We start from the raw sequence: 25637 nt of genomic DNA, 5'->3' as shown, positions 1-25637 counted from the left end.
TTTGGACTTATATATGACTTTTGACTTGAAGGTGAACATTCCATATATGTCTTTGTGTCCCTAAAACACCAAAACCTCTTCTTCATAATTTCACCAGTTAAACACAGACTCAAGGACATTTTCAAAATACTGATTTGTATAAACTTTTACAAAACATTAGCAGCCTTCCTGGAAAGTTTTTTTAAGACAACAATCTCTGACTCGCACACACAGCCTTGTGCTGTACCCTTTTTTGATGACTTTTTCCCACAACAACATAAACACCTACCACTTTCTCTTTCTTGACGTGGTTCGGGAAGTCTTTTGCTATGATGTCGGCGTAAGACAGCAGGACATTGCCAATGGTCTGTGGGAGAAAAAGAAAATAAAAAAAAGTCTTACAAAGTGAGCTATTCTGCTTTGATAACAATTTCTCACATAGAGAGAAGAAAAGGGGTTAGAAGTTTGAAATCACCTTGGCAAACCTCTTCATGTAGTTTCCCACAATCTGTGGGTCGGGGCACTCCAGCTTGCGGATGATTTCAAAGCTTTGATTGAGCTGAGAGAAGACGTCCACGACGGAGCAGGAGAACAAAGCGTGTTCGGACGTGACCTGGAACTGGAGGACCAAGAGAAGAAGAAGACGATGGTTCATGTTGCTGATGCTGCTATGAAAGTAGTTACCCCGGTTTTAGCCTCGTGACCTCACTGTTGACCTTTAGAATCACAACAATGGAGATGACCAGGGTGTAAAGATGAGGGGCAAGGGCTTCATTAGGAGGGCAGTCATTAGCCTTAAGCTGTTAAAGTACATGACCGGGCCTCGTGAGCGTTTTGCTGACACAGGAAAACAGGTGACAGTAATTGGACCCAAGAGAACTCTGACATATGAGCTGGGAGGATCTCCAGCTGCTTTGTATCGACCCTTTCACATGTGGACCTTTACGTGTGAGCAAGACCAAGTGTGAGCTGCTGCGCCGTGTCCGTGTGGGAGTGCACATCGACCAGCGCTGAAGCCTGTGCCCGTCTCTGCAGTGAAGTGCTTTTTTCTAGTTGCGTTTGGTATTGAGTCACTATTGATCGCCTTGAGGCATTGGACGGACTCTTCTCGGCCCGCAGCGTGCTGAATCAGCAGAGGCGGTGTGAGACGTGTGAATTTGAATAAAACACAAATTCACACCTTTTTTTTTAAGGGTCGAGGGTCAAATTGAAAATGCAGATGAATTTTCTTACTAAATAAACTAAAAAACTAACCAGTTAGTCCAAGGTTGCACTGATGAACAGCATCAATTTAGTTTTACAATTTACCGCATTTGTGGCCTGCTCTGCGTCGGCCATTATTTGACGCTTACGACCGCCATTGAAAAACAACTGTGACAGTTTTACAGGAGATAATGTTTTGACTACATCAGAGGTCTTCAACCTGTGGCTCTGGGGCCACATGTGTCTCTTTAGCCCCTGGGTCCTGGCTCCCTGCATGGTGATATTTAAAACTACTGAATGGACCAAATTTGCCCCCGCTGTGTTTTCAAACAAAACACATACTAAACACACTGACTACTATAATCCAACCGAACAAGTGTCATGGACTACATGAAGTGGACACATGATTAGCGCAGCACAAGGACATGAACACAAAGCTGTTACCCCATCCTTTTTGTCCCTCTCCAGGGCTCCGTGTAGGAAATCTCTAGAGACTTCTTCATTTTCATCCAACCACATGATGACAAATGGTTCAAACCAACTGGAGAACAAGAGAAATAAGAAGTCACAACCCGAGCCTGTGGCTCACTGTGTCGAATGTCGAAGCAGGAACAGATGTGTGCAGAGAACACTCACGCCGGATATTCAGGTACGTGCTTCTGGAAAGTGACCAGCTCCTTGCAGTACTCGTTATAGAGCCACTTCACTTTGAAGTGCAGGTTCATATAATCTGCGCTTTTACACAAGCGATGCTTCTCATGCTCTGGAAAAAAGATTTAGGTTTAAAATGAATCAATATTTCTCTGTATCTGATGTTGTCACAACATACATCTCTTCATTACAGGTTAATGAAACTATTAATCATTACAAATATGCATGAACACAAACAGGCATACATTGCACCTACCTTCCATAGCATATTTCATATCTTGTGCGAACATATTCCACATGACTTCCGCGCTTATCTTTCCCACATTCAGCTCTTGAGGAAACCTGTGAGGGAGCACGAGGGTTTGAAATAATCAGGAAATCAGGATCCCTATTTACAACATCGATTAAATCCAACAATAATTTTTTTTTTCACATAACTCCTGCATGCAACTGGGTTTTCTATGCACGAACTGTGGTTGTTGTGGTTTTCAGTATGATTACAGTATGATTTTAGGACATTTGTATTTTTTATGAGATATTACTTTTAAAAAATGTTTGGCCTTGAAAATAAATAAAAATCAACTTTTTGCCGTACAAAGGTTGCACCTTTCTCTGGTCCAGCTTTAAAACCTCCACAGTCCCTAACTGAAATTATATCAGCAAGTGGTACTGGTGTTATGAGCCGGGACTCACTGATTAAGACAAGGAGTGTAGGAGTTTTTGTCTTCTTCTATGATGGAAACAATGAGGGTGATGAGTTTGGACCAGAAGTCCAGGTTCTTGACGCTGGGTCCCTGCTCGTCTGGAGGAACTGCCTTAGACTGGAAACAGAGAAATTAATGATTAAACATGATTCTAGCAGCCGATCCCAACCACACCACAGCAATAAGAAGAACCGTGGGTTCACACAGAGACTCACAGGGTCCGTCTGATATTCTCTGTTGTAAAGGTCGTGGCAGTTGTTGAAAATATACTCGTAGGTGGAGTTGAGACAGGCTTTCACACAGTCCTTCACAACCTGACTTGCCCTCGGGGGACTCTGCAGCTCCTGGACCTGAACACACATAATATGGTAAACTCAAGACACTACAAAATGGCTGACAGAAACACACACAGCGGCAGTAGAGGGGGGGTTCTCTAGAGATAGATAAACCATAAAGGCAGTGAGGTGCAAAAGATGAATTAACCTACATTAACACCCCCGCTCGCCTGAGCTCATCTGCTGTTTAACTAAGTTGTTTGGTTAGGCTGATGTGCAGCTCATTTTCAGTTTGCGCTTGGGGCAGCTCAACGGAAAGTGCTGGAATATTTTCGTCATGTTTTTTTATCTTGAAGCATAGTGCGATAAAGGAAACCAAAAACCGTTGAATCCCTACTTTCATTCTAAAGAATGTGATGCTTGTCAAGAGATCAACTGTAGACTTCAGATCCTGTAGTCGTTCAGGACTGCTGGCTGGGAAGTTATTCTGAAAGTACATTGACAAATACTTGAAAAACTACAAAGACAGGAAACTGAGAGATACAACAAAACATGAAAAGTTACAAATACAGAGTGTTGATTTAAAAGTCAGTGGATGACAGAACGAGAATAACCAGAGTTAGTGTTAAATTACTAAATACACGGCAGCTGTAACATAGAGTTCTTTTAATTTGTTACAGTAAAAATAAAGTATTTACCCGGTACATGGACAGGTCGATCCTCAGGGAGTTGTGTAACTGATCCAGCAGTTTGACAAACCTCTCTTTCTGAAAAACAGAAGACACAAAAACTCTAAACACAAAACAGCTGACAAACTGCTACATATGACTCCACGCTGATCAGATCTGAGCAGACTCAGCTGATTGGGTGTTTGTGTAGGAGGGCGGGGCCAGGTCAACATGAAGAACAAGAAGCTTGTCTAAATAACATGAAGCAAAAGCTAAATATATACTGTATACATTTTAAAATAATCCTCTCACTTCCCAGTAACTTACACCAAAGTTCGATGCGGCAAATCTGTCTGAAGCAGAAACATTGTTGGACGACTGGGTGGTGTGGGCGTAGTAGGCGTTGATGTTGGCCAGCAGGGTGCTCATCACTGCAGGCACGCCTGGACACATGTACTTGGAGGATAAGCACGCAAAGTGGCTGTGGAGTGAGAAAAAAATAAGTTAAGGTTTTAATGTTCATTATATGGGTTAGTGCAGGTTAAAGAACGTGAGTCAGCGTTTGTACGAACGTCATGGCCTGGTAGATGGACTCCACTCCGTATCTCATAGCAAACTCATCCACTATCTCCTGAGCTGTCTCTTCAAAATAAACCTTCCAGGCATCGTCCCCTTTAGCATCAGGGATTTTAACTACACCTCCATTCTGCTCCTCAGTGGTGTACTGGAACAGGTGCTGAAGACACAGGGGAGACGGGGGAGACGGGGGAGTCGAACATTTGTATTTAAAGACGATAAAAACAACACTTTTTGAAAGAAAACTAGGAGGGGGAATTATTTTCTTATTGAACTACAATATTACTTTAAAGTCTTACACATCTTATTTAACATCATATTTCAAGTTTTTATTTATTTTATACTATATGTGTATTTTTGTACTTCTCATTTGGAACTCACTTTGTTAAATCTCATAAATAACACAAGCTCTTTCCATTTAGCCTGTAAATTAGTGGATTGAAAAGTTTTTAATTGAAAAGTATTATCTAGGGGAAAACACAACAAAAATGTAAAGCAACCCAGGAAGAGGAAGTTTTATTGTTACTACAACTTTAGTAAAAATTCACAGTAACACAGTATTGACAGTCAGCTTCTGTAGTTTATGTCCTTCCTTATATGAAATCCATCAGTTGGACACACTCAAAGAGTCCACTGCCGACCTACCTCGTGCAGACAGGTGTACTGGACGTGGTACGGCGCCACTGTCTCCTCTCCCTTGATCTCCACACTTATGTGCATCCTGATGGCTCCTGAGACGGCAGACTTATCTGTTCTCTTATCTGTCAGATAAGAGAAAGGCAGAGAGTTATACTCCTCACGTTGTTCAAATATCTTATCCACTGGAGACAAATACTTGTCTTATTTGTGCAGTATGTGCGTGCTTCTGATCGGTCTCTTTCTCCTTTGCTGTTCTCTAATCCCTGTAATCTCACCCAGGTTGTACCACACATCCATCTCCCCGCTGAGCGTTCGGACCTCGATGATTGTTTGACCCAGGAAGTCGTCGCTCTCGCGTTTGAACCGCTGTTTTACGCGAGATTTAATGTCATCATCCTCGTCCCACACTCGGACCTTGATGCGGTCGGATGAGTTGTGACATTCGCTGCGGGAAAAAAATTATGTCAGAAAACTGAAGACCTGTACTCCGAGTACTGGAACTCCCAGTAGCTGTACTCACAAATGGAAGTTTTCTTCCCACACAGGGTTGAGGTTTCCATAGATGGTCTTGGTTCTCTTCTTGGTTTTCCCCACTTGAACAGTGACATATGGGTCGCTGGAGCCTGTTTTGTCTTTGGCCTGCAGGCCCTGAGCACACACCACTGCAGAGGAAAGGAGGGACTTTTTAAGAGACGTCCTTAGTGCAAAAATAACCCTGTCCTCTGTAATCGATCAAAACACGGCACATTCTGCTGCCTCAGAATATTGTAAATGATCTAAATGGAGACCTGTGATGCTGATCTTCGCAGACCATTTGGAGGTTCCGTCCAACACGCTCTGTTTGATCTGTTTCATTTGTGTGCCGTGTGTCGACTTATCCAGGGCAAACACTTCCTGTATCAACTCAAAGATCTCTGGTTTGTTTCTTTCTCTGATCTTCATGCGGTCCTTCAGGACCATGATGATGTTCTGAGTTCGGTCCTCCGCCCCGTGTTTGGAGCTCTTTTCTGCAGCTCCTGGAGAGAAATAAATAAACAGAGGGAGTTTGAAAAAGTGTAAAGTGCATTCAAGGCAACGTGGGCCACATGGATCTGTTCTTTCCCTGCAATCAATCCACTGAAGTCCATGTGCCATGTTCAGATGGTATCGTTTTTGACATTCTGTGACTTTTTCACAGCCAGAATCAAACCCAAACTACTTAGCTGCCAGAAACGGTATCCACTTAACCACTGATCTGGACAAAAATAATCAGAGAGACAGTAAAAGTCAAACAGATGTGTTGTCACAAAGACTTCTGACTTTACAGACAGATGAGTGGTGATATATGTATCTTTTAGAGTGTCTCTAAAATGATAGAACAAATGGATTAGTCTGCCTGTGAAGAGATGAAAGACATAGAGGAGTCTACAAAATATGGGTAGAAGAGACAAAGAGAGAGAGAGAGAGAGAAAGCCTGCGTTATGACAGCACATTAGTCAGGAGATACAGTGGAAAGGAAGAGGAAGGAGAGCGTGAGAGTGGCTGAACACAAATAATGGTGTGTGTGTCAATCGGGCGGAGGGAAACAGCAGAGGAGCTAAGAAGATTCAGGTCTGCTCTGCAGACTGCGTGTATCTTTCACCTGAGTACAAATGCATATATACATCGGACGTTTGACGACTGTTTCTGGTCCTTACTCTGCAGACAGTCGGCGTTGAGAAGGTCCTGACACTTTTCGTGACATTTGACGCCACACTCGGAGCAACGCATGCCTTGTCGAGCGATACCCCACAGCAACCCCTCGCATTCGTAGCAGTAGGTGGGGGTGGTGGCGGTCCACACCTCAAAATTGTGAGGGGTGGTGGAGGAGATAGGGTAGATCAAGGCCTGCAGGGTCTTTTTATAGACGTGGCTCTTCTGCAAAGGGAAGAAAATAAATGTGAGCTTAATGTCAAGAGGGATTATCAAAAGCAAGAAAAAGCTGTGATATTGCTGAGAAGAAGTAGAACCCACCAGTTCTTCATTTCCAAGAGTGGTAGAAGCCATAGCTGAAGTGATTCCAGCTTTACGGGAATTCTGCACCAGAGACTGAAAGAGTGAGAGAAAGCGTATCTGCGTTAAAAGTTTGGGAACAACCAGGACATCAGATTCACATCTGACCTCTGTCAAGAAGAAACCAGCACTCACCATGGCCTGATGACATCAGGTGGAGACGAAGTAGTGAAAGGTAAACAGAAACGTGTTAGGAAGTAGAAATGCAACATCTAGATGTATTCACCAATCAAATAAACATAATCCAATACAACATTTTTATTAAGAAAAAGAACATTTTAACAACAAAGTGCAGCGGTAATGCTATATCAAATATATGTTTTCATTTTATCAAAACTATTTTGGTGTACACTGAAAAGAAAACAGAAATGAGTGTGAGTGTGTTTCATACCAAATCTCGCACGAGTGGAATGGCTTTTCTTTTGCGAAGATCAGGCATACTGTCAATACTGTAGAGGGCACCGCCCATTCTGAAAAGAAAATATATTTATACACACATTAAAAACAATATAAAATTGTATTTTAAGCAGTTGTTTTCAAATCCCTTTCCCTCAAAATAATGTTTCTTTTCCCCACTCCACTTCCCTGAAGGACCTCTGAAGGACTCTGCTGGAGAGTTTAATTACACAGACGGCGTCACCTCAGATAGTAGCAGTGACACTCCATACACCTGGCTGTAATTGTTGGGGTTTTCTATTTGGCTAAGTTAGCACTTCATCAGTATTCAGCCACCGTTCCACACTGAGGTCTGCCTTGTCTACAAACACCCTGCCAGGAACGTCGGGGCAGCCTACTGCAGTTCAATACTCCCTGGCGTAATGCCACGAGAGGAATGAGAAAAGAGGAATCCCAGCCCAGAGAAGGGCATTTTCAGTGGAGACAAACAATGGCAGGTTTCCACAGCAGTCTAAGCATCATTTGACGTCTGGAGTTATCACATTATGTTGTGTATTTGCAGACACTCACCCTCCTTTACCAAACCACAGGGAGCTGGAGGTCTCTCCTCGAGCCTGAGAGAGAAAAACACGTTTTCACATAAAGGATATAAAATAAAAAAAAACCCTCAACAAAAGGCATTATTTATTCAAAAAACTACCTTTATTCAAAGAAACTAAACCTGTCAAAGGTGATCAACTTACTAATAACTAATAATGTCATTAAATTATAGCTCAGAGAAGGTGGGCAGAGGGAAATTGTTAAACAAAAATCCAATACGAATAACTTTAAAAAAAACCTTAAGTTTGGACCGAGTGACTTTTTCTTTTTATTATTCAGCTGTTGGTTTAACAACAGTGTGTTAAGGTCTGCTCGCTTCACCCCCAGGCCTAGATTTGATCAGACATTCAGTCATTCTTCATGCATCCACAAGATGTCTCCACACGTTTCCCCATCTTTTCCAACTACTCTTCTGTTTCAAACAACAGTCTTTCTGCTCTGTCAGCACATATTTCCAGGTACGTCGTCACGAGGTTCTCCGTCTGCTGGTATTTTCTACAATTTTTAGGGTTTTGTCACTTTGTACTTGTCTTGTTAAGAACTCAGCAGCTCATTAACACTCAGTTGTTTGGTCAGTTGTTCCTCTACTGCCTAATAATGCAAATATCTAATCAGCTAATCGCAAGGAAGCGACCCAGTCGATTCAGGGATGTGAACGTGGCCAAGACACTTGCTAATATTCAAACTGTGCTTTGAGTGGAAATGAAAGGTAATGGGAATGACTTGGAATGCAGCGAGGTTGTTTGGGCCAGAGGTTGTGTCTGCAAATTAAAAAAAACGCTTGTCTGTGGGCATTTTCTCAAAGCCATATCTACACAGAGAGCGGCCAAAAAATCAGAAAATGTAAAATAAGTGGTGTGTTGGATGAAGCCATATACCTAATGCCACAGTTTAGAAGAAAATCATTAGTTTTCTATGCCCTATGTGCAGAAATGTGAATAACATTTGAATTACATAGCAGAGGTGTTGGATGAAGCCATATACCTAATGCCAGAGTTTAGAAGAAAATCATTAGGTTTCCATGCCCTATGTGCAGAAATGTAAATAAAATTTGAATTACATAGCAAAGGTTTTTTTTATAAAAGAGGTCAAATTATTACATAAATCAAAAGGACAAAATAAAGAAAGAAACAAACGAATCAAAGAAATAACTTGTTTTTAGTATCTAGTTCTGAGCCTAACTCGGTAAATTACAAAGTGGCAGGGGAATGCATCGCTATTTCTTAATCTTTCTTTCAACACATCCTTCCCGTCTCAGTTCCACACCTGTCCGTATTTTCACTCCGGCTTCGGTACCCACCTGACAACATGTTCCAATGATGGACCGAGCAAAGTGCATGCGAGTGCTGCGATGGCAATGACATTAAACTAGAAAATAAAAACAAAGTGGTTTTGGCACAAACAAATAAACACAAAACAAATAAAGTGAAGCCAAGTGCAAAAAATAAAGACAACAAAACACATGTCAACGTAAACGTGATTAGCCATATGGAAGTTCAGTTAAAGTAAACAACAGCAACAAAACATGCGACCAAAATATGCTAGAGAACACTGAGCCGACAAAACTGGTTCGGTGCAATAAATCAGCTTCTATTTGTGCGTGTGCAGTGGTGTAGCGCTGTGTGTGCAACTAAAATAGAAACAGCGCTTATTTTTAAGAAAACCAAAAGGCATTAATCTGGTGATGCAATATGTATGACCCACTGTGAGTCGGCTTTTCAGTGTCTGGGCACAAATGCATTACCCTGCGTTGTCCTGTCTTGGCAGGTACATGAATAATGCAGTACAGATACATATTTTACAGACCTGGTACACACTTCAAGAGGCTTTGGAACTGGGACATGGCTTTTACATCACAGTGGAGATAAATCACAAAGTGGTGTGGACTGATATGTTGTGGAGGGTCAGGACTAGAATTTGGAAAGAGCCACACTTATGATCGTGATTAACTTGTGGTTTTACCTCTCGTAGCTGCTCCAACACCTTGTTGTACAGCCTTAGCCAGTTTTCTTTGGCTCTGACTGCTGGGTCCACTGGGGTTTTGGGTTCCTCTGGGACTGGGGGGCTTAAGAAAAATAATAATAATGAAATATTCATTAAAAAAAAATCAATATATGTAAAATATTCACAAAGGATTTTCTATAGTTTGTTGTTCTTCACCCGTACCTCTCTGCTGGCACTTCTTCAGACTCCGTTGGTGTCTGAGGTCTGTCATCTTCAAATTGTTCCTCTTTCTTCTCCACGAGTGCAAAGCTCTCCTCGGGCTGGGCTGGCGGAGTCACTGCTTCTTTCTCAAACATCCCCTCCTCTTCTGGCCACTGTTCCTCCTCTGTGTACGGATCCTGGTCCTCGGGAGCAACTGACTGTGTGGCGGCAGAGTCATTTAGTTGGGATTGAGACTGCGCTGAAGACGGGGTCTGTTGGGAGGAAGGGGCCGCGGCGTTGCAGGGGGATTGAGAGGTTGAGTTGGCCACGGTGGCTGGATGAGACGGAGGGACACAGCTGGCTGCTGCAGACTGGTGCTGCTGAGTGCCGGCTGAGGCTGGAGGGTGGGGTTGGGCAGGTTGGGCAGTGGGAACTGAGGACAGGAAGGTAGAGGCCAGGCCTGTGACTGCAGCTGTGAGTGGTTTGGCCATTGAGAAAAAAGACGTAGCAGAAGGAGCTGACTGGGGCGGAGGCTGTGTCTGAGCCTGTTTAGGTGGTGTTGGTTGACCAGAGGCTGGCTGTGCTGTTGGAGCTGCACCGGGAGGGTGAGTCTGGTTGGATGTTTGATTAGAAGGCTGGGTAGGAGGCTGTTGTTGGTTGACAGAGGACTGTTTCTCCAGCGGAGGTCTGGAGCTTGGTACGTCTAGCGTGGCAGGGGCGGTGGATGTCGGCGTGGGAGTGAACGGCAGGTCCGTGTCCTCGCTGAGGGTCCCATCCAGATTGTACAAATCCTCATCATCATACATTATCTCGTCATCCTCATAAAGGCCGTCTTCTTCACCCTCATACAGTCCCCCGTCATCTTCCTCGTACAGAGCCACCTCCTCACCTCCATCTTTGATGTAACCCCCTTCATCACTGTACACACCCTGGGTCTCATCAGGATCCCAGTCTGGTGAGCCTTTACTGTAGCTAACGGAGGAATGGCAGGAATGGTACGAGTCATTCTCATCGTAAGGGTCCCTCTCGCCGTACTCTCCACCGTAATCCTCCTCACTCAGCTGACTGCTGCACCGACTCAGCTCTGCAGATGATGCGTAGCTCCCTGTAGGGCTGGAGGAAGAGGAAGGAGTATTTAAGAAAAAAGGGTCATAAAAGGATGGATGGGAGACAGAGAGAAAACTGCAAAACAGGGAGAACCAATAAGGAGCAAGACGTGAATGGAGCTGAGGAGGAAATGAAGGAAATGTGGTGGGAGAGTGGGTGAGTTATCCAGTACACTCTGACAAACATCTATAATCGTATGTGTAGTATTGACCGGTAGATTGTCAGTTGAATAATTTATACGGCAACAGGAAACGGGGAAGGCTTGATTTAATTCTTATTGTTTGAGACGATGAGACGTTACTGAGGTCAGAGGACTTTTCAACACTAGAAGAACAATTCTAAAAAAGGAATAATGTTTGTTGGGCACTACAGTCAAAATATAATACTTAGTTGATGAAAAGCTCTTAGTTTAATTAAATAAAAGTTTGGCTATTATGTTCAAGTTGTATAGTACTGGTTATAAAGTTCTAAGATGTTTTTGTTGCAAAAAGATGGGCTAAAACAGATTTTAATGTATGAAAACTGTATTTGACTTTTTTATCCTTTTTGTGTAAATCACTATTTTAAAGCCAGAAAACAATCTAGTCTAAAAATCTAAAAAATATAGTTCTTATATTATTCCAAAAATATAAGACAAAAAAACCAACATTTTTTTCATTGTAAACCTAACAGGCTGGGATTACTAGAATTATCTTAGCTGTGATAACAAATGTTATTTCTGAAATAGTTCACTGATAAAGGTAAATATATATTTCTGATGAACAAAACTAATGAATGTTGTCATTAAATATTAGAATTACACAGTGTAAATCTGAAGTGGAGGCCACACACCTAACCGTCCTCTGATGGTAGTCCAGTTCGTGGCTGTTTCCCGATCGTGGGTAAGAGTAGCTTCTGGAGCTGCGGTGCTGGTGGCTGATGGGATACTGGTGGACGGAGGCGTTGGGCTGAGATGTACTGTAGAAGGGAGGAGGGATGCTGTTACTGGTTTCGCTGCGATAGTCACTGTCCCTGTCATCCACAGCACTGTCTGGATCCTCATCTACACAGAGCAGCAGGAGAAAAAAGAAATGATGATCCCGAGTGATTTCATAACGTGGCGCAGAGATAAGAGGCTTTAATCAGCGCTGAACCAATTATCTACTACAACGGTAATTACAGATAATGCTGATTGGCTCACATAGGTTATTCAGAGTGCATCACGCGTACATGAAACACACATGGAGGTCTCCTTCACATTCCTCTCACTTGGACTGGACATCCAATCCACTGTGTTCGTGAGGGAGGTGCTTCATATTTCTGTTAATGCCATAGATCAGGGCTAATATCCCAGAGGTAAGGAGCAGCAGCCTTCTATTAATCATTCATTATTATCAGCCCTGGTCTCCCGCACGCTCAGAGAGGAGAGGAGGCGGCTGTAACCTGAACACCTCCATCTCCATCTGTCCGATCGTGTAAACACTAATTACAGTCATCGTACCACGTTCCTCGTTTGGCCCTTGTCTTCACATGTCTCACTCTGTCTCTGTCCCACTCACTTCATCAGCTCAGCATCCATCAGTAACCCTGTGCATCCCCCCCACCTTTCCTTCCCTTTGAGTGAACAGAGATGAGATGAATTGCTGCAGTAGAGTGGGTGAGGCACTTATATAAGACCATCTGTTAATCACAGCAGGGGTGTGAGAGAGAGAGAGAGGTAAAGAGGGAGAGCAAAGGGATCTACTGCCCAATATGTACATAACACTTCCCTGTGTACGGGACATCTGAAAGGACGGTGTCTCACAAAGGTACTTGGCTAACATCAAAACTGACTATAGTGGATTCAAAAGAGAAGAGGATTAAAAACTGAATGGCTAATATTAATTAGATTAAATAATCTAAAGATCATGTGTTTTCTCTTCTACCGCTCTCTACCATGGACTACGGACCACTAGAGCATGGCTCAAATACGGCTGGTACACCTTGTCACGTAGCTCCAATCATTTGCTACATTATTAACTATGCAATGCTATGAAGTCGATAAAGTCCAAAGTGCTGTGTTCTATCTTTCCTTAAAGGTAACATGACCAGTTAGATGTATCTAATGAAGTGAGCGGAGATTAGGAAGGTTAACTGAAACATATTATGTTCTCTTACTCTGTTGGTCTCCCCATAGGCTCCAGTTACCTGCAAATAAAACAAAGCGGGGGTGGGGGTGGCGTCAGTACTGTTTGCCAAAACACAGACATACATTCAAATTATAACCGCTACAAAATTCCCAGGTGCATCTCGCAAATTGAAAAAGGGCACTGAAGGAGTGGAGTGTGTTTCCGCCTCTCCAGACTCCAGCTGGGTCAGCAGACTGGTCCTGCAGCGGAAACACACAGTCCTCCAGGAGCAGCTAGCCTCCTGATATCCAATACTTCTATTGATCCCCGACAGTGCAGTGATCCAGACCCTTCTCCCCCCTCTGACACTGAACAACTCATGTGTGGTAACGGGCATAATGCACACACTGACCTAATGACATGTAATTATTCATTTCAGTAGCTTGACACATAATTCTCTTGTTCAGCACAACTGACTGGGTTGAATAAACACTTACAGCACTGGGTGCCTGGGACACGCAGGGGGCGTTCTTGTTCCTCCTGGTAGGAATACTGGGCAAATTTAAAAAATACATCAAGGACGGAGGCAGGTGACATAGTGGTGCACAAACAGGGAGATTTCTAAAATGTTACTGGTTCTGAGTGTGTGGAGTCCATCTACAGTCGCTTTCTATTTCACAATGTGTGACCTACATTTACTGTAATAAATAATATGTCCACTTTGTAATGGGTTTAAAATACATAAGTGTTAGGTGTCACTTTTTTTCAAAGATCCCAGAACATTAGTTGAACTTTTTCTCAGTATGTAGGTACACTGTTAAAGATTGCGTCATCTTACATCTTGGTCCCTCATTGCGTTCAGCTGCTCCAGTTTCTTGGCCCAGTAACGAGCCTCGTCCTCAGGGATATCTGTAAAAAAAACACACACACAAACGAACGATATCAAGTAACAATAGAAAACCTAAAAGTAATTATTCTACCAAAAAAAAATATTTTGATTTATTGCAGTTTATATATATACACACACAATGTAAAGCAACACATCAGTAGTTGTATACACAACATAGTGTGACACTGCAAAATTACTTTTTTTAGTCAAAAGCCCTAATAGCTAAAACCTTATAAATAGACCAGGTTCACAAACTGAAGGGTCAGGTGGATGATATTGATTAGAGAAAAGGGAAACAGTGTGAAAATGACACCTAATCAATGCTAAGAAGGACCACAGCTTGATGAGTGAAAAAAAGCAAGGACACGAACATTTCTCTCCCTGACATCACTGCTCACACTGCCAGCCTTAAACACATTTCACAGAGTAAAGTAGGTCACGTTCATTGAAATCATCGGGGTTCATGTGTCACTTCTTGCTGGCAAAACACGTCGTTTGTTCAAGACTTTCTACCCCCGTCTCAGGAGTTGATGATGGCCTATTTTCTCCACCTATTGATCACTTCTCATATCGATGTGACCATTAATTCCTCACCGAGGGGTAGTTCGAAGCGCGTGTCGAGCAGCACCAGGTGCAGTGTGGGATCTTTGGTGCCGCAGATCTCATTATCAGACATGATAACCTGAGAATCAAGCGTGAGCCACTCCCCCGGACCCTCCTGTGAAAACAGAGAGGAAACAAAATTACATCACCACCGGCAACACTTTAGGCCATTCACTCAGCTGTGGTGGCGTTGGTTAGTAATAAAACCTCGTTTGATTGGCGGATGCTACGCAGGGGAATCCAGACCATGCCGACCATCGTGTCCCAGATTAACCCTTTGTTCCACACCTCGACTGTTAGACCCAGGTCCAGACGGTTAATCTCGCTACAAAGAGATGGATCGACAGGAAGAGGAATTCAGAAAACGTTTTGTGTCTGAGCAAAATATTACTTTAACTTTAGGATGCAATTGCTATCAAAGTATTCTATGCTGCGACAAATGCAGTACAATAACCAGCTACACTTCATGTGAGTCTGTTAAAAACCACGATTCCAAACTGTCCTCTAAGTGACCACAGGCAACAAATCGATGACCTCTGCTGGGAGATAAAGAGAATCACGATCAACACAAAGACGTTGAGATTTTAATTTAGAGACTAGATTGGCTAGAATTACAAATGAGTAGATTAGAGAAGAAGCTAAAGGTGAGCAGTTGGGAGACAGACTTAGACACTTGATGATCAGAGAGACAGTATTGGAAACAGTACGTACAATTGGAATGTTCTGAACGTTCTTGTTCTACATGTATTTTGACAGCGTTGCACTGGTGCCTTTCCTTATGTAAAGGATCGTGCAGCACTTCAGTTCACCCCGTGCTAACCTGTTTGACGCTAAATGCTGAACACACAGACACACACACACAAACATGTAACGGTAATTACTTGTGGGCTGCACTGTTACAATCATAAGCCCAGGTCTCTGTAGATGCAGTTTCTAAAAGGGACTCTGACATTAAGAATTAAAAAGACAGCAGGGAGCAGAGAGACAGGAAGAGATGAATAAGGAGGGGGAGGAGCGTGATGAAGGCATGGAAGAGGACGATTGTACAGTGGGCCTGAAGCCAAAGTGGCAACTTTAATTAAGAAACAGGAGGACTGTATTTCCCAGCTCATTGGTGAGTCTTTTAAAGCGGTGCTTGTTTGATCATAGCCGTGACTGTGGGGGCGCTGTCATTTAAAGGCATTAAGAAGGAGTGGATGAGGCTCTCTCCTCGGCCTAAAAACATTACATAACACGGCTTTACTGATGCATTCCAAGTGGAATGTTCAACGCCTACAAATTCATACAAATGCACTGGATTACACAGCTAACACCACGCTGTACCACTCTGCACGTCAAATACTCACTGCTGTATTGTAATCACGATCTAAAAAAAAAATCACTAGAGAAATGCTAATTAGTCCTGGAGAAAAGTAATATGACAAGTCGATGACAATAAAAAAAAAAGGTTGTGCTGTGGGGTGAAGAACGGGGGGGGGGGGGGGGGGGGGGGTGGGTGGGGGTGGAGGTCATGCTGAGGAAATGAAGATCAAGGAGAAATCTTAAAATAAAGAGACAGAAGAGTGGAAGGAGATGCTGGGAGAAAGCTAAGCAGGGGTGTCGAGGGACAGCACATGAAGAAGAGGATGTGGTGGAGGTGTGGATGCAGTGAGGATGAGCTGTGTGGAACACAGGGATAAGGAGCGCTTGGTGTGGAAGAGAGGAAAAGGGGGAGGGAGTTAAGGTTGATAAGAAGTAAGAGAGAAGGGAGGAAAGAAAAAACACCAACGCATTCGTGAGCTTAAGTGAAAAATGAGATGAGGGGATGGAAAGAGGATGCAGACGACTTTCTCGGGGCGGAGGAGACTCAGAGGAGTGTTGTAAGTGGATGAAGAAGGACTCACAACATGAAGTCTTGCTCCCAGCTGGGCAGGTTGCCCCTGACAGCAATGGTTGTGCTCTTCACATTTTGCACTTTTAGCGTCACGTAAGTGTTGAACTTTTCTGTCGCGAAATGAAGGGAAAAAAACAGACAAGTTAAATTAAGACATTTCTAATTGGCTATTTACACAGTCCGCTCCCCCAACCTATGTGGGATCAAACTGTTTCTGTTTGGTCGTACCTTGCGGTCCATCCAGTTTGGCTTTCTTCACTGTGGAAACACAGAGAGAGAGAGAGAGACATGTCACACACTGACAGCCACCTGTTCTTATGTTCTCACCATAAGAAATCTTCTAAGAAAGGTTAAAAAAATGGTTTTGGCTCATTATAGTGGCTACTAAAAATCAATTATCAAAAAAGAAGGTATTTTAGTGCCTTTAGGACAATGGAAATTGCAACTCTACACATTTACAGTAAGAGCTCTGCCATTTTGCATTAGCTTCCACAGCAAACCATACAGTGCTGATAGAGCACGTGCAGCCTCTGAACACATGTCATACACTACATCAATAAAGTGCAAATATGTGCCTTGGCTAACCTTTATCAAACAGAGGCAAAGTAAAGGCCAAGGGCAGAAAATACTGCTGAATGTACATGACTTTACTGCCCAGACGTTACTGCATTATAAATGCTGCCGTCCCATAGCGACGCAGTCCGTCAGTCAGTCGCACCGAGTCTAACAGCACTTCTCTCCATACGCGCTCTCGCATCGGTCCCCATAGTAACCAGCACGTAATAAAAAAGTTGATGTACAATTGCTCTGAGTCAGCACAGGACTTTTGAGAATGTTCTTGCTGCTTTTACCTCATATTTCTTTCATGCATTTACAGAACAACGGTAGAGTGTATAAATGTACATTCTGAAAAACACTTTTTTGACAACTTATTTATGTTGTCAAATGAAGAATATCAGAATAGTCAAAAATGGGTTTCAGTGAAAATATTAAAATGAATTCAGTCCCAAAAAATTTTCTAAAATTAGAATGGTCCAAAAAAATGCAACTGGTTTATCTTTGGAAGCAAAGCATTTTCCATTCTACTTCTGCAGTTTCTCTGTTGCAAGACTGTGACCATAAAGTCAACAATAGGAGCTAAAAACAGACATTTGGTTGATTAAAAATCTAGATTGAAAAAATTGACACTAACTAAATCCAAGCAAAGGTATAGGTCTTGCTGCGTTTTAGTGTCAACTGAATATATATATTGTAACACAATCAATACAAAGGGAATTGGGTTTTAAATCGTGGAAAGCTGAGGTTTAATAATAGCACACTAAATCTGGGAGTGGCAGATTTAAGATGAAACCTCCTTACTCTGGGAGTGGCAGATTTAAGATGAAACGTCCGGAGCTCCTTAGAACCGATGCAATGTTTTGTCAAAACTGTGTGTGTCTGAGCAGACACCATGACACAAACACACATAGTCAGTGTTTGCACCAGAGCCTATAACTCATAAACAATAAGCCTCTGTAAGGCTGTATTGATCAGCTGGTGTAAATGTAGGTTATGGGTGAGTAGCCTAGATTCAAAATGAGGTCAAAGCCATTTAGCCATCTATCTCTGTGAGATTAAACTATATCAGAGGAATAACAAATCACAGAGTGGCTGCTGCTTCTACTCTTTAATCAAAGGATGCGGAGTGCACCCTGTAAAAACCCAGTAGTAAATTTTGTGACACGCCCTGTTTTTGGAGCACTCCTCATTCAGGAAGTACCTCTGACACAGCACACACTGACTTATGGGAACTAAGCAGATTGGCGAGAATGCAGGACAGGCCTTCAGAGTCAACTGGCAGGGAATGTAAAGTAGAGACGGGGTGAGCTTAGTTCAACCATCCAATGACAAAACCACGGCTGACGTGATTCAGAGGGACAGCGCCTCCCTCTGAAGGATCATTTATATACATACACACTCTCCAACAGAAGTCCTTGCAAGTGCTGACAGAGACACTGCACTCTGTGTGATTTATTGTCCAAATCAAGGCAGGGAGGGATGTGGATGGAAAAGTAAGTGGGATTTTAGCAGGAAAGTGGCCAAGACTTTCAGATTTAATTTGTGTCAGAATTCTGCTGCATCTGCAGATAGGATTACTGTAGAGGCCAGAAATAGCTCCAAGTCAGGTAGGTATAAATGATGTAAGAGGGAAGAAAGAGGGTTCTTGGCCAAGTCGTGTAGCCTTCCACACCGACAGCCGCAGCCAGTGCTTATGAATGAGTAACACTCAGGGTCCCGATGACACCGGGGACTGACTCATAGCAGCGGACGTCAGTGGGTGGACCTGACGGGACACGGAGTGGAGGGTGGGGTCGCAGCTCTAATGCGTCTGTTGACTTTCAAACACACCAGCCTGCCTTTGTTCCCACATCACCATTATCCATATATGAGTAATGTCTAAAACTGAAAGCAGTCATGCTTACACAAGCTTCAGTCATATAAAATATTACAGTTTCTAACTGTTTGCTTTTACAAGTGTTACAATTTTGTGACCTCAAATAAAACTAGTGGAATTTAGCTTTTTTATTTGAAAATGTTTTTTTTTTTTTTTAAGATTTGGTGAATATTTACTCATTTGCTTTTTTTGTCTAGATAACTGTAACCAGAAGGTTCTGGGACAACTCTTTAACCAGTTCTCTATCCATTCATCCATCTAATTTTCTTCTTACTTGTACTGGTACTACTTTTGAATTTTTTATACCACCTGTCCTCTAAAGGGGTGCTTCATCCCTGGACACAAACTCAAACCCTTGTTACCAAGAATACCTCAGCATCTGTGTTATTCCTTGAGGCATCTGCGTCACGTACAGTGGAACAAGGAAGCAGGGAGGACCCAAATGCAGCACTCAATAGACAGCAATCAGTTACATGAAGTTTCAATATATTTAACCCAAATACCTTCAGCAACAGGGAAACTGCCCAGGCACAAAACAAGGAACAATCCACGAGTTGAAGCTTAGGAACGTAGGAGACTAACACATGAACAACGAGCTGACAGAGACTGAGTGAGGGTGAGAGTGAGGTATACACCACCAGGTGACACGAGTTAGACTAATGAACTGGGAAAACTCTGACTGCTATTCTTTTAAGCAATCAATATTAAATGACAAATTACTGTTCCTATTTTCTCACTGTGGCACAGACAAATAATAATAATAATGTGTAAAATTTTAAATCCTGGCTTTGTCTCGCTTTCTGCCCCCCCTCTCCCCCCGCCCCCCCACTTTAAGAACCAAGGCGCTTGGGGGAAAAAACAACAGCCATTCGCAACTCTGGTAAATTTACAGTCTTTAAATAACTTCACCTCAGATCGATTTCTGGTGGAAAACAGACTTAAATGAACGAAAATCTCCACCAACTTTCCACTAACCACTGAGGTTTATTTAGCCGATCGTTTTTCTTGTAATTATTCTGAGCTCCGCCTCTCATTTTCTATTGGAACCCCAAGAAGAGTCACTTATTCCAGGAGTTTTGCTGGTTTCTTAGTTATAGCTGCAGTTCGGATGTGATACTGGAGGTTTCTGGTTCAAGATCAGACAGTTACTGCGCATGCTCAACTGGGGGTGGGGGGGTGGGTTGGGGGGCGGGGGGGGGGGCAGGGGGGGGGGGGGGGACGGTAGAGGGGAGTGACGCGCAGCCTCCGCTCTCTGCCGCGAGTATTCCCTCACGACTACAGCAGAGCGGCAGCGCGGATGCGGCGAGCGGTGCGGCAGCGGCAGGGGCTTTTCCACGTCCCTCCTCCTTTGACAACCCACGCATGAATGAACACACTCGCTCACTGTCACAAAAAATACTAAGCAGGAAAGCCACAAAAACCGCCCGTGCATGTCTGCTGTCACCGCTGACGATCATGTCGCGGCACAATTTAACCTCTGTGTGTTTAGCAAAAACACCGTGTGTTCTTGAAGGCATACAGCAAATTAAACACGCGTGTCATCCAGAAAGCGTAGTGGCAACAGAAGAGTAAACGTGTCCCAGCTCCTCTCGTACTGAATCTCTGCCCTGCTGTGATTTAATGACTATTCAGCAGTAACCCTCCACTGCTCCGTACACACACAGAGAGACTTTTTCTACACGCAGCTGACAGCCCACCGCCTCTCTCTCACACACACAACTCCATCACACAAATGTGTGATTTTTTCCATCACTTTCCCTCGTACTTACCTCCCACACACAGCAGGGACATCTCTGGTTAGCGGTGCGGTGAGGCTGTGAGCGTTCCCGGCTGTCCTCTGCTGAGAGCTCCGTGATGTGTTTGCTCAGCCCGTTAGTCTCCTGGTTGCAGTTGGCTTCAAAAAGAACACGAGAGAAAGCTGCACAGTTCAAGACGTTAGACTAACACGTAAAGGCAGCGACAGCAGCATTCTGCCACTGCATACGTTGGTCTGTGTCACACGGCAGGAGGGGAACACTCGGTTTTCCTCCTGCTGCCCCTCTGCATTGCCTCAGCTCTGCTCCTCCTCTCCTCCGCTGCTCCTCCTCAGCGCACAGCCATCTTGTTTCAGCAGCAGCAGCAGCAGCAGCACCCTCCGCGTGAGGACAGCTCCACATCGCCGTTCTGACGTCACGGATGATGAGTAGCATTGGGTGAGTGAGGGGAGGAGCGGGGACGGGGGCTGAGGAAGAGACGGGAGAGAATTTAATTAATGCATGACAGTGAAGAATTTCATTCAGGGTTCCCATCATCACACAAATGTACAATTGTCTTTTACAGATTGAAATAAAAGGTGTATTTTGAATGAACGTCTGGTTCAGTGTCACTAACAACCTTGGTTCACAGCCCAATTTACGTTAAATGTTTTATTTGCTTGAAATCTAAAAAATAAGTAAATTTATTCGACGTGAGCAATGGGGTCTGTTTAAATGAAAGATTCTGAGGGGATAGATAGAAAAAAAGAAAGCAAAAAAGAAAGAAAAGAAGAAATTGACACATGTTGAAAGTAGAGTAGCACGTGCAACACAAAGCAATAGTAATGTAAATGCAGAGTGAAATTACACGATTAAACAAATCCTTTGCAGCATCACTTAAAATAGTTTAAGAAATCGATCGTAACCTCTATCCGTTTACCAAGTAGTACTGACAGAAAAACTGTAGGTGGCAGAATACTAACCAATGACTACTGAAACTACAATTTAAATGCAAACCGAGGAAGTGTGTTGTTTACGCATACGCCGAGTTCAAGATGGCGGCTGGAGACAACAGCGGCAGGCCTCCGTGCCTAAATTTCTCCGGCCCCGGTCCTTTGGGAAACAGCCAGCCGAGCAACAGCGTCTATTCCATGCCAGCATCTAATGGTGGAGCAATCGGTGCAGGTGGAGGAGCCGCTGGAGTAGCAAGGCGGCCCAACCCGCAGCTGGGGCCTGGTGGAGGAGACAGCAACGGCGTTTCGAGCGGACCACCGCCGACTGCGCAGAACTCCCTGCAGCAGTCCTCTGCGGCAGGTGCTGCGGCAGCAGGGGCCATGGCCAGCCCGGCGTCTAACATGGCAGCCACGGCAGCCTCGAACGCTTCTCAGGCTCCGGCACCGACCGCTACTCCGGCCGCTGCGTCGGTACTAGTGTACCGAGAGCCTGTGTACAACTGGCAGGCTACGAAGAGCACGGTGAAGGAGAGGTTCGCCTTCCTGTTTAACAACGAAGTACTCAGTGACGTTCATTTTTTAGTGGGCAAAGGAATGGGCGTTCAGCGGATTCCCGCACACAGGTTCGTTACTAAAACTGTTGTATAAGTTGATGAAAAACGTTACTGCGTAGCTGCTGACTGTGTGTATGTGTTCTCAGGTTTGTTCTGGCAGTGGGCAGCGCAGTGTTTGATGCCATGTTTAACGGTGGGATGGCGACGACATCCACGGAAATCGAGCTCCCTGATGTGGAACCAGCTGCTTTTCTAGCTCTGCTCAAGTATGGAAGAGTGATTTAAATGTTTCATGTGTATGTCTAGTAAAGCTGGGACTGGAGTGATAACCCGTTATTAATTGTTTTCATTAAGACGAGATCCCGACCCATTTAATTTACACCAGTAAAATGTGACATTCAATAACAATGACATTTATTTTAAAAGAATGAAATACGCCATAATGTCCTGTAACAACGTTTTAACAAATTATGAAAGGTTCCTCAAGACAATGAAAATTGTTTGTAGGTCAGATTTGCTAGTAATAACTATAGACTTCTTGCAGGTTTCTGTACTCCGATGAAGTTCAGATTGGGCCGGAGACCGTGATGACAACACTCTACACGGCCAAGAAGTATGCAGTTCCTGCTCTAGAGGCTCACTGTGTGGAATTCCTCAAGAAAAATCTCAGAGCAGACAATGCCTTCATGCTGCTTACACAGGTTTGTCTCTTCAAAGCCAAAGTCTAATCTCATTTGAATATAATATTTACTCTCTGGGTTATTATAGTTGCTTAAAATTCCTGCATTTTATTTGACCCGAGGTAGCTTTGATCACTGCATTACCATCAAACAACTGTCTGTTTTTAATCTGCAAAAAGATAAACCAGTGAGAAAGTGAAAACAAAAATCTGAAACTGAAACTGCACTTTGTTTTTCCAGGCACGCTTGTTTGACGAGCCTCAGCTTGCCAGTCTTTGTCTGGAAAACATTGACAAGAACACTGGAGATGCCCTTGCTGCAGAGGGCTTTACAGACATAGATTTGGGTAATCTTTTGTAACTGTGCTGTCCTTTTTGGCTACTGCTTATTTCCACATTTGTGTCAATGCTTGATATGTGAATCTCTCCATTCTGTAGATACGTTAGTGGCAGTACTGGAGCGGGATACCCTTGGTGTTAGAGAGGTGCGTTTGTTTGGAGCTGCCGTGCGTTGGGCCGAGGCTGAAGCTCACAGGCAGCAGCTGCAGCCCACGCCCGAAAACAAACGCAAAGTCCTCGGAAAAGCCCTCACACTGATCCGCTTCCCTCTTATGACCATTGAGGAGTTTGCAGCAGGTTATTTACTGTTCACAGAAACCAAAAACTTTTTTGTCTGACTGCTGTAGACTTCAATGACTTATTAATGTGTTTTGGTTACTTCATTACAACTATAGGACCAGCCCAGTCAAACATTCTCACTGACAGAGAGGTGGTGAGTCTTTTCCTCCACTTCACAGTAAACCCAAAGCCACGCGTAGAATTCATAGACCGCCCACGCTGCTGCCTCAGAGGAAAGGAGTGCAGCATCACACGTTTTGGACAGGTGGAAAGTCGTTGGGGCTACAGCGGTACAAGTGACCGTATACGGTGAGTAAAGAGCCTTTTGTCCCGTCTTTCGTAATTGTAGACATGTTAGAGGCATTTGTTCTAAATGCTATAAAGCAATGCGTCTTGTTTTCTCCCAGGTTCTCGGTAAACAGAAGAATATTTGTGGTTGGTTTTGGACTCTACGGCTCCATACATGGACCCACAGACTACCAAGTCAACATACAGGTGTGGATACCTGAAAAACATTCAGCCATTAGAGTTTAACAAATCACATGGAGACATACAGTCCAAATGCTGCTGCGGATTACTTTGTAACTTTCTTCTCATCATGCAGATAATCCACACAGACAGTAACACGGTGCTTGGCCAAAATGACACAGGCTTTAGCTGCGATGGCTCAGCAAACACCTTCAGAGTCATGTTCAAAGAACCGGTGGAGATTCTTCCCAATGTCAGCTACACTGCCTGCGCTACACTTAAGGTCTGGAAACTGAAAAAATACAAATTGACACTGTTTTGTTTTTAAATAAGCTGTGACTCAAAGGGGTTGTTGTTTTGTCTGGTTTACAGGGGCCAGACTCTCATTATGGGACTAAGGGAATGCGAAAGGTAACGTATGAGTCATCATCCACTGGCGCAAAGACCTGTTTCACCTTCTGCTACGCAGCAGGCAACAACAACGGCACTTCTGTAGAGGACGGACAGATCCCTGAGGTCATCTTCTACACATAGTCACCTTTGACATCACAAAGAAATTCCATTACATGTGACAGCATGACACCAGTGCAGGGCCACGTATGAGTGCTCGTACTGAGGAGCAATCGTAACAAACGATTATCTGCTCCCTCCATATAGTGCACTACATTGGAAGACAGACAGCTGTGAGACGATGTAGGCCACTACATGGGGCACGGGCTTTGTAATTTGAGACGCTTTCTCTCTTTCCCCATGACTTCCTCTGTCCCTGTGTGTTGTGGCTTTATTTACTCCACAAAGGGAAGGTGAGAGGGAGGGAGGAGCCCCTCAGGTCATTGACAGCATTAAAACTCAACACTGAATTCTACTCAATGTTTCCTGCACCTGTACTCCATAAGGACGGTGTGAAGGAGAGTTGGAAAAAAGTATGAATGTACAGTAAGTTGTATTTGCCAAGTAAAGATCCTCTTAACGTTTTCATCACTGACCAGCATTTCACAGAATTCCACGTGACTTCCGTAGACCCAGAAACCTCAAAGACTTCATTACCTGTGGGTGAATTTGAACCGGGCTTTTTGTTGATCCTAACAGTGAAATTGCAATAAGCAATTGTAGGTTGTTGAACTCCTGTGACGACCTGTGATACATATGTTTCCTTGATCTGTAGTTGTCTATTACATTATGATTCATTGCACTTCTTGCATATGTTCATTTTTGTTCTATGGATGCACATTGTCTCTTCATGTTTATTTAGCTTTGTTTTAAAAAGTGTGGGCAGAAGTAACAGGGTTATATATTGAAGTGGCATTTATTATCTATATACTGTATGTAACTTAAAAGAACTATTAAAGATTAAAAAAATGTGCACTTGGTTTTTTTTTTTAAGAATTTCTCTGAATGGACATTGAAGAATGACTTGCTATTTCATTACTTTAAATGTACGGCATTATCCAATCAGACACTGGCCTGACAACTTATACAACTAGCATATAAAGACGTTCTTATAGTCAATAATAACTGCTACAGATAAAACATGTTCCAAAATGAGGAAGAGTGGGCGTTTAAGAGTCTGTGGAATGCGAACAGATGGGAAGATGGCATCTTAGAAAGGCACTAGTTATGAAGATGAGCATCTCTTAATGCAAAGAAAGTCAAACCATGAAACAGATGTTCAACTGCAGCAGAAGACCAGAGCTGCTCCCTATCACTGGCCACAGGATACTGAGGCTATACAAGAAACAACCAAACTGTGTGGTGAAACTCCATGTCCTCCA

The 25637-nt window shown here is 43.5% G+C and overlaps 2 protein-coding genes across 3 annotated transcripts in view; one reads left to right on the top strand and one right to left on the bottom strand.

Annotated features, from left to right (window-relative positions):
- The window catches only part of LOC103395938 (protein unc-13 homolog A), a 28948-nt gene extending 7469 nt beyond the window's left edge, over positions 1–21479 (bottom strand). The window contains exons 1-31 of one of the 2 annotated variants that reach the window (XM_008333797.3): positions 20630–21479; positions 16655–16684; positions 16437–16536; positions 14761–14878; positions 14545–14668; positions 13900–13970; positions 13559–13613; positions 13111–13140; positions 11806–12016; positions 9889–10980; positions 9685–9787; positions 7693–7736; positions 7118–7196; positions 6862–6867; positions 6688–6762; positions 6372–6591; positions 5484–5711; positions 5216–5357; positions 4971–5140; positions 4702–4817; positions 4053–4216; positions 3808–3961; positions 3511–3579; positions 3210–3299; positions 2753–2887; positions 2527–2654; positions 2090–2175; positions 1819–1945; positions 1627–1723; positions 455–598; positions 269–346 (exon numbers count right to left, since the gene is read on the bottom strand). In XM_008333797.3, the coding sequence (XP_008332019.1) occupies positions 269–346; positions 455–598; positions 1627–1723; positions 1819–1945; positions 2090–2175; positions 2527–2654; positions 2753–2887; positions 3210–3299; positions 3511–3579; positions 3808–3961; positions 4053–4216; positions 4702–4817; positions 4971–5140; positions 5216–5357; positions 5484–5711; positions 6372–6591; positions 6688–6762; positions 6862–6867; positions 7118–7196; positions 7693–7736; positions 9685–9787; positions 9889–10980; positions 11806–12016; positions 13111–13140; positions 13559–13613; positions 13900–13970; positions 14545–14668; positions 14761–14878; positions 16437–16536; positions 16655–16684; positions 20630–20651 (4308 nt within the window). In that variant the 5' untranslated portion in view covers positions 20652–21479. Of the gene's footprint in view, positions 1–268; positions 347–454; positions 599–1626; positions 1724–1818; positions 1946–2089; positions 2176–2526; positions 2655–2752; positions 2888–3209; positions 3300–3510; positions 3580–3807; positions 3962–4052; positions 4217–4701; positions 4818–4970; positions 5141–5215; positions 5358–5483; positions 5712–6371; positions 6592–6687; positions 6763–6861; positions 6868–7117; positions 7197–7692; positions 7737–9684; positions 9788–9888; positions 10981–11805; positions 12017–13110; positions 13141–13558; positions 13614–13899; positions 13971–14544; positions 14669–14760; positions 14879–16436; positions 16537–16654; positions 16685–19363; positions 19822–20629 lie in introns of those variants that run through there. The other variant, XM_025066276.1, reaches the window with a different exon arrangement.
- A 120-nt stretch (positions 21480–21599) lies between these two features.
- On the top strand, positions 21600–25226 carry btbd2b (BTB (POZ) domain containing 2b). Its single transcript, XM_008333796.3, has 9 exons — positions 21600–22169; positions 22247–22366; positions 22645–22801; positions 23021–23126; positions 23218–23415; positions 23514–23706; positions 23805–23892; positions 24002–24148; positions 24238–25226. Exons 1-9 carry the CDS (start codon positions 21649–21651, stop codon positions 24397–24399), a joined length of 1692 nt encoding a protein of 563 aa, XP_008332018.1. The 5' UTR covers positions 21600–21648; the 3' UTR covers positions 24400–25226.
- Positions 25227–25637: the final 411 nt, after the last annotated feature.

Source organism: Cynoglossus semilaevis, chromosome 20, assembly GCF_000523025.1.
Source record: "Cynoglossus semilaevis isolate Cse_v1.0 chromosome 20, Cse_v1.0, whole genome shotgun sequence".
In the NCBI taxonomy this organism is placed as follows: domain Eukaryota; kingdom Metazoa; phylum Chordata; class Actinopteri; order Pleuronectiformes; family Cynoglossidae; genus Cynoglossus; species Cynoglossus semilaevis.
The sequence above is the reverse complement of the archived record's forward strand: the minus strand, read 5'-3'. Positions and strand labels throughout refer to the sequence as shown.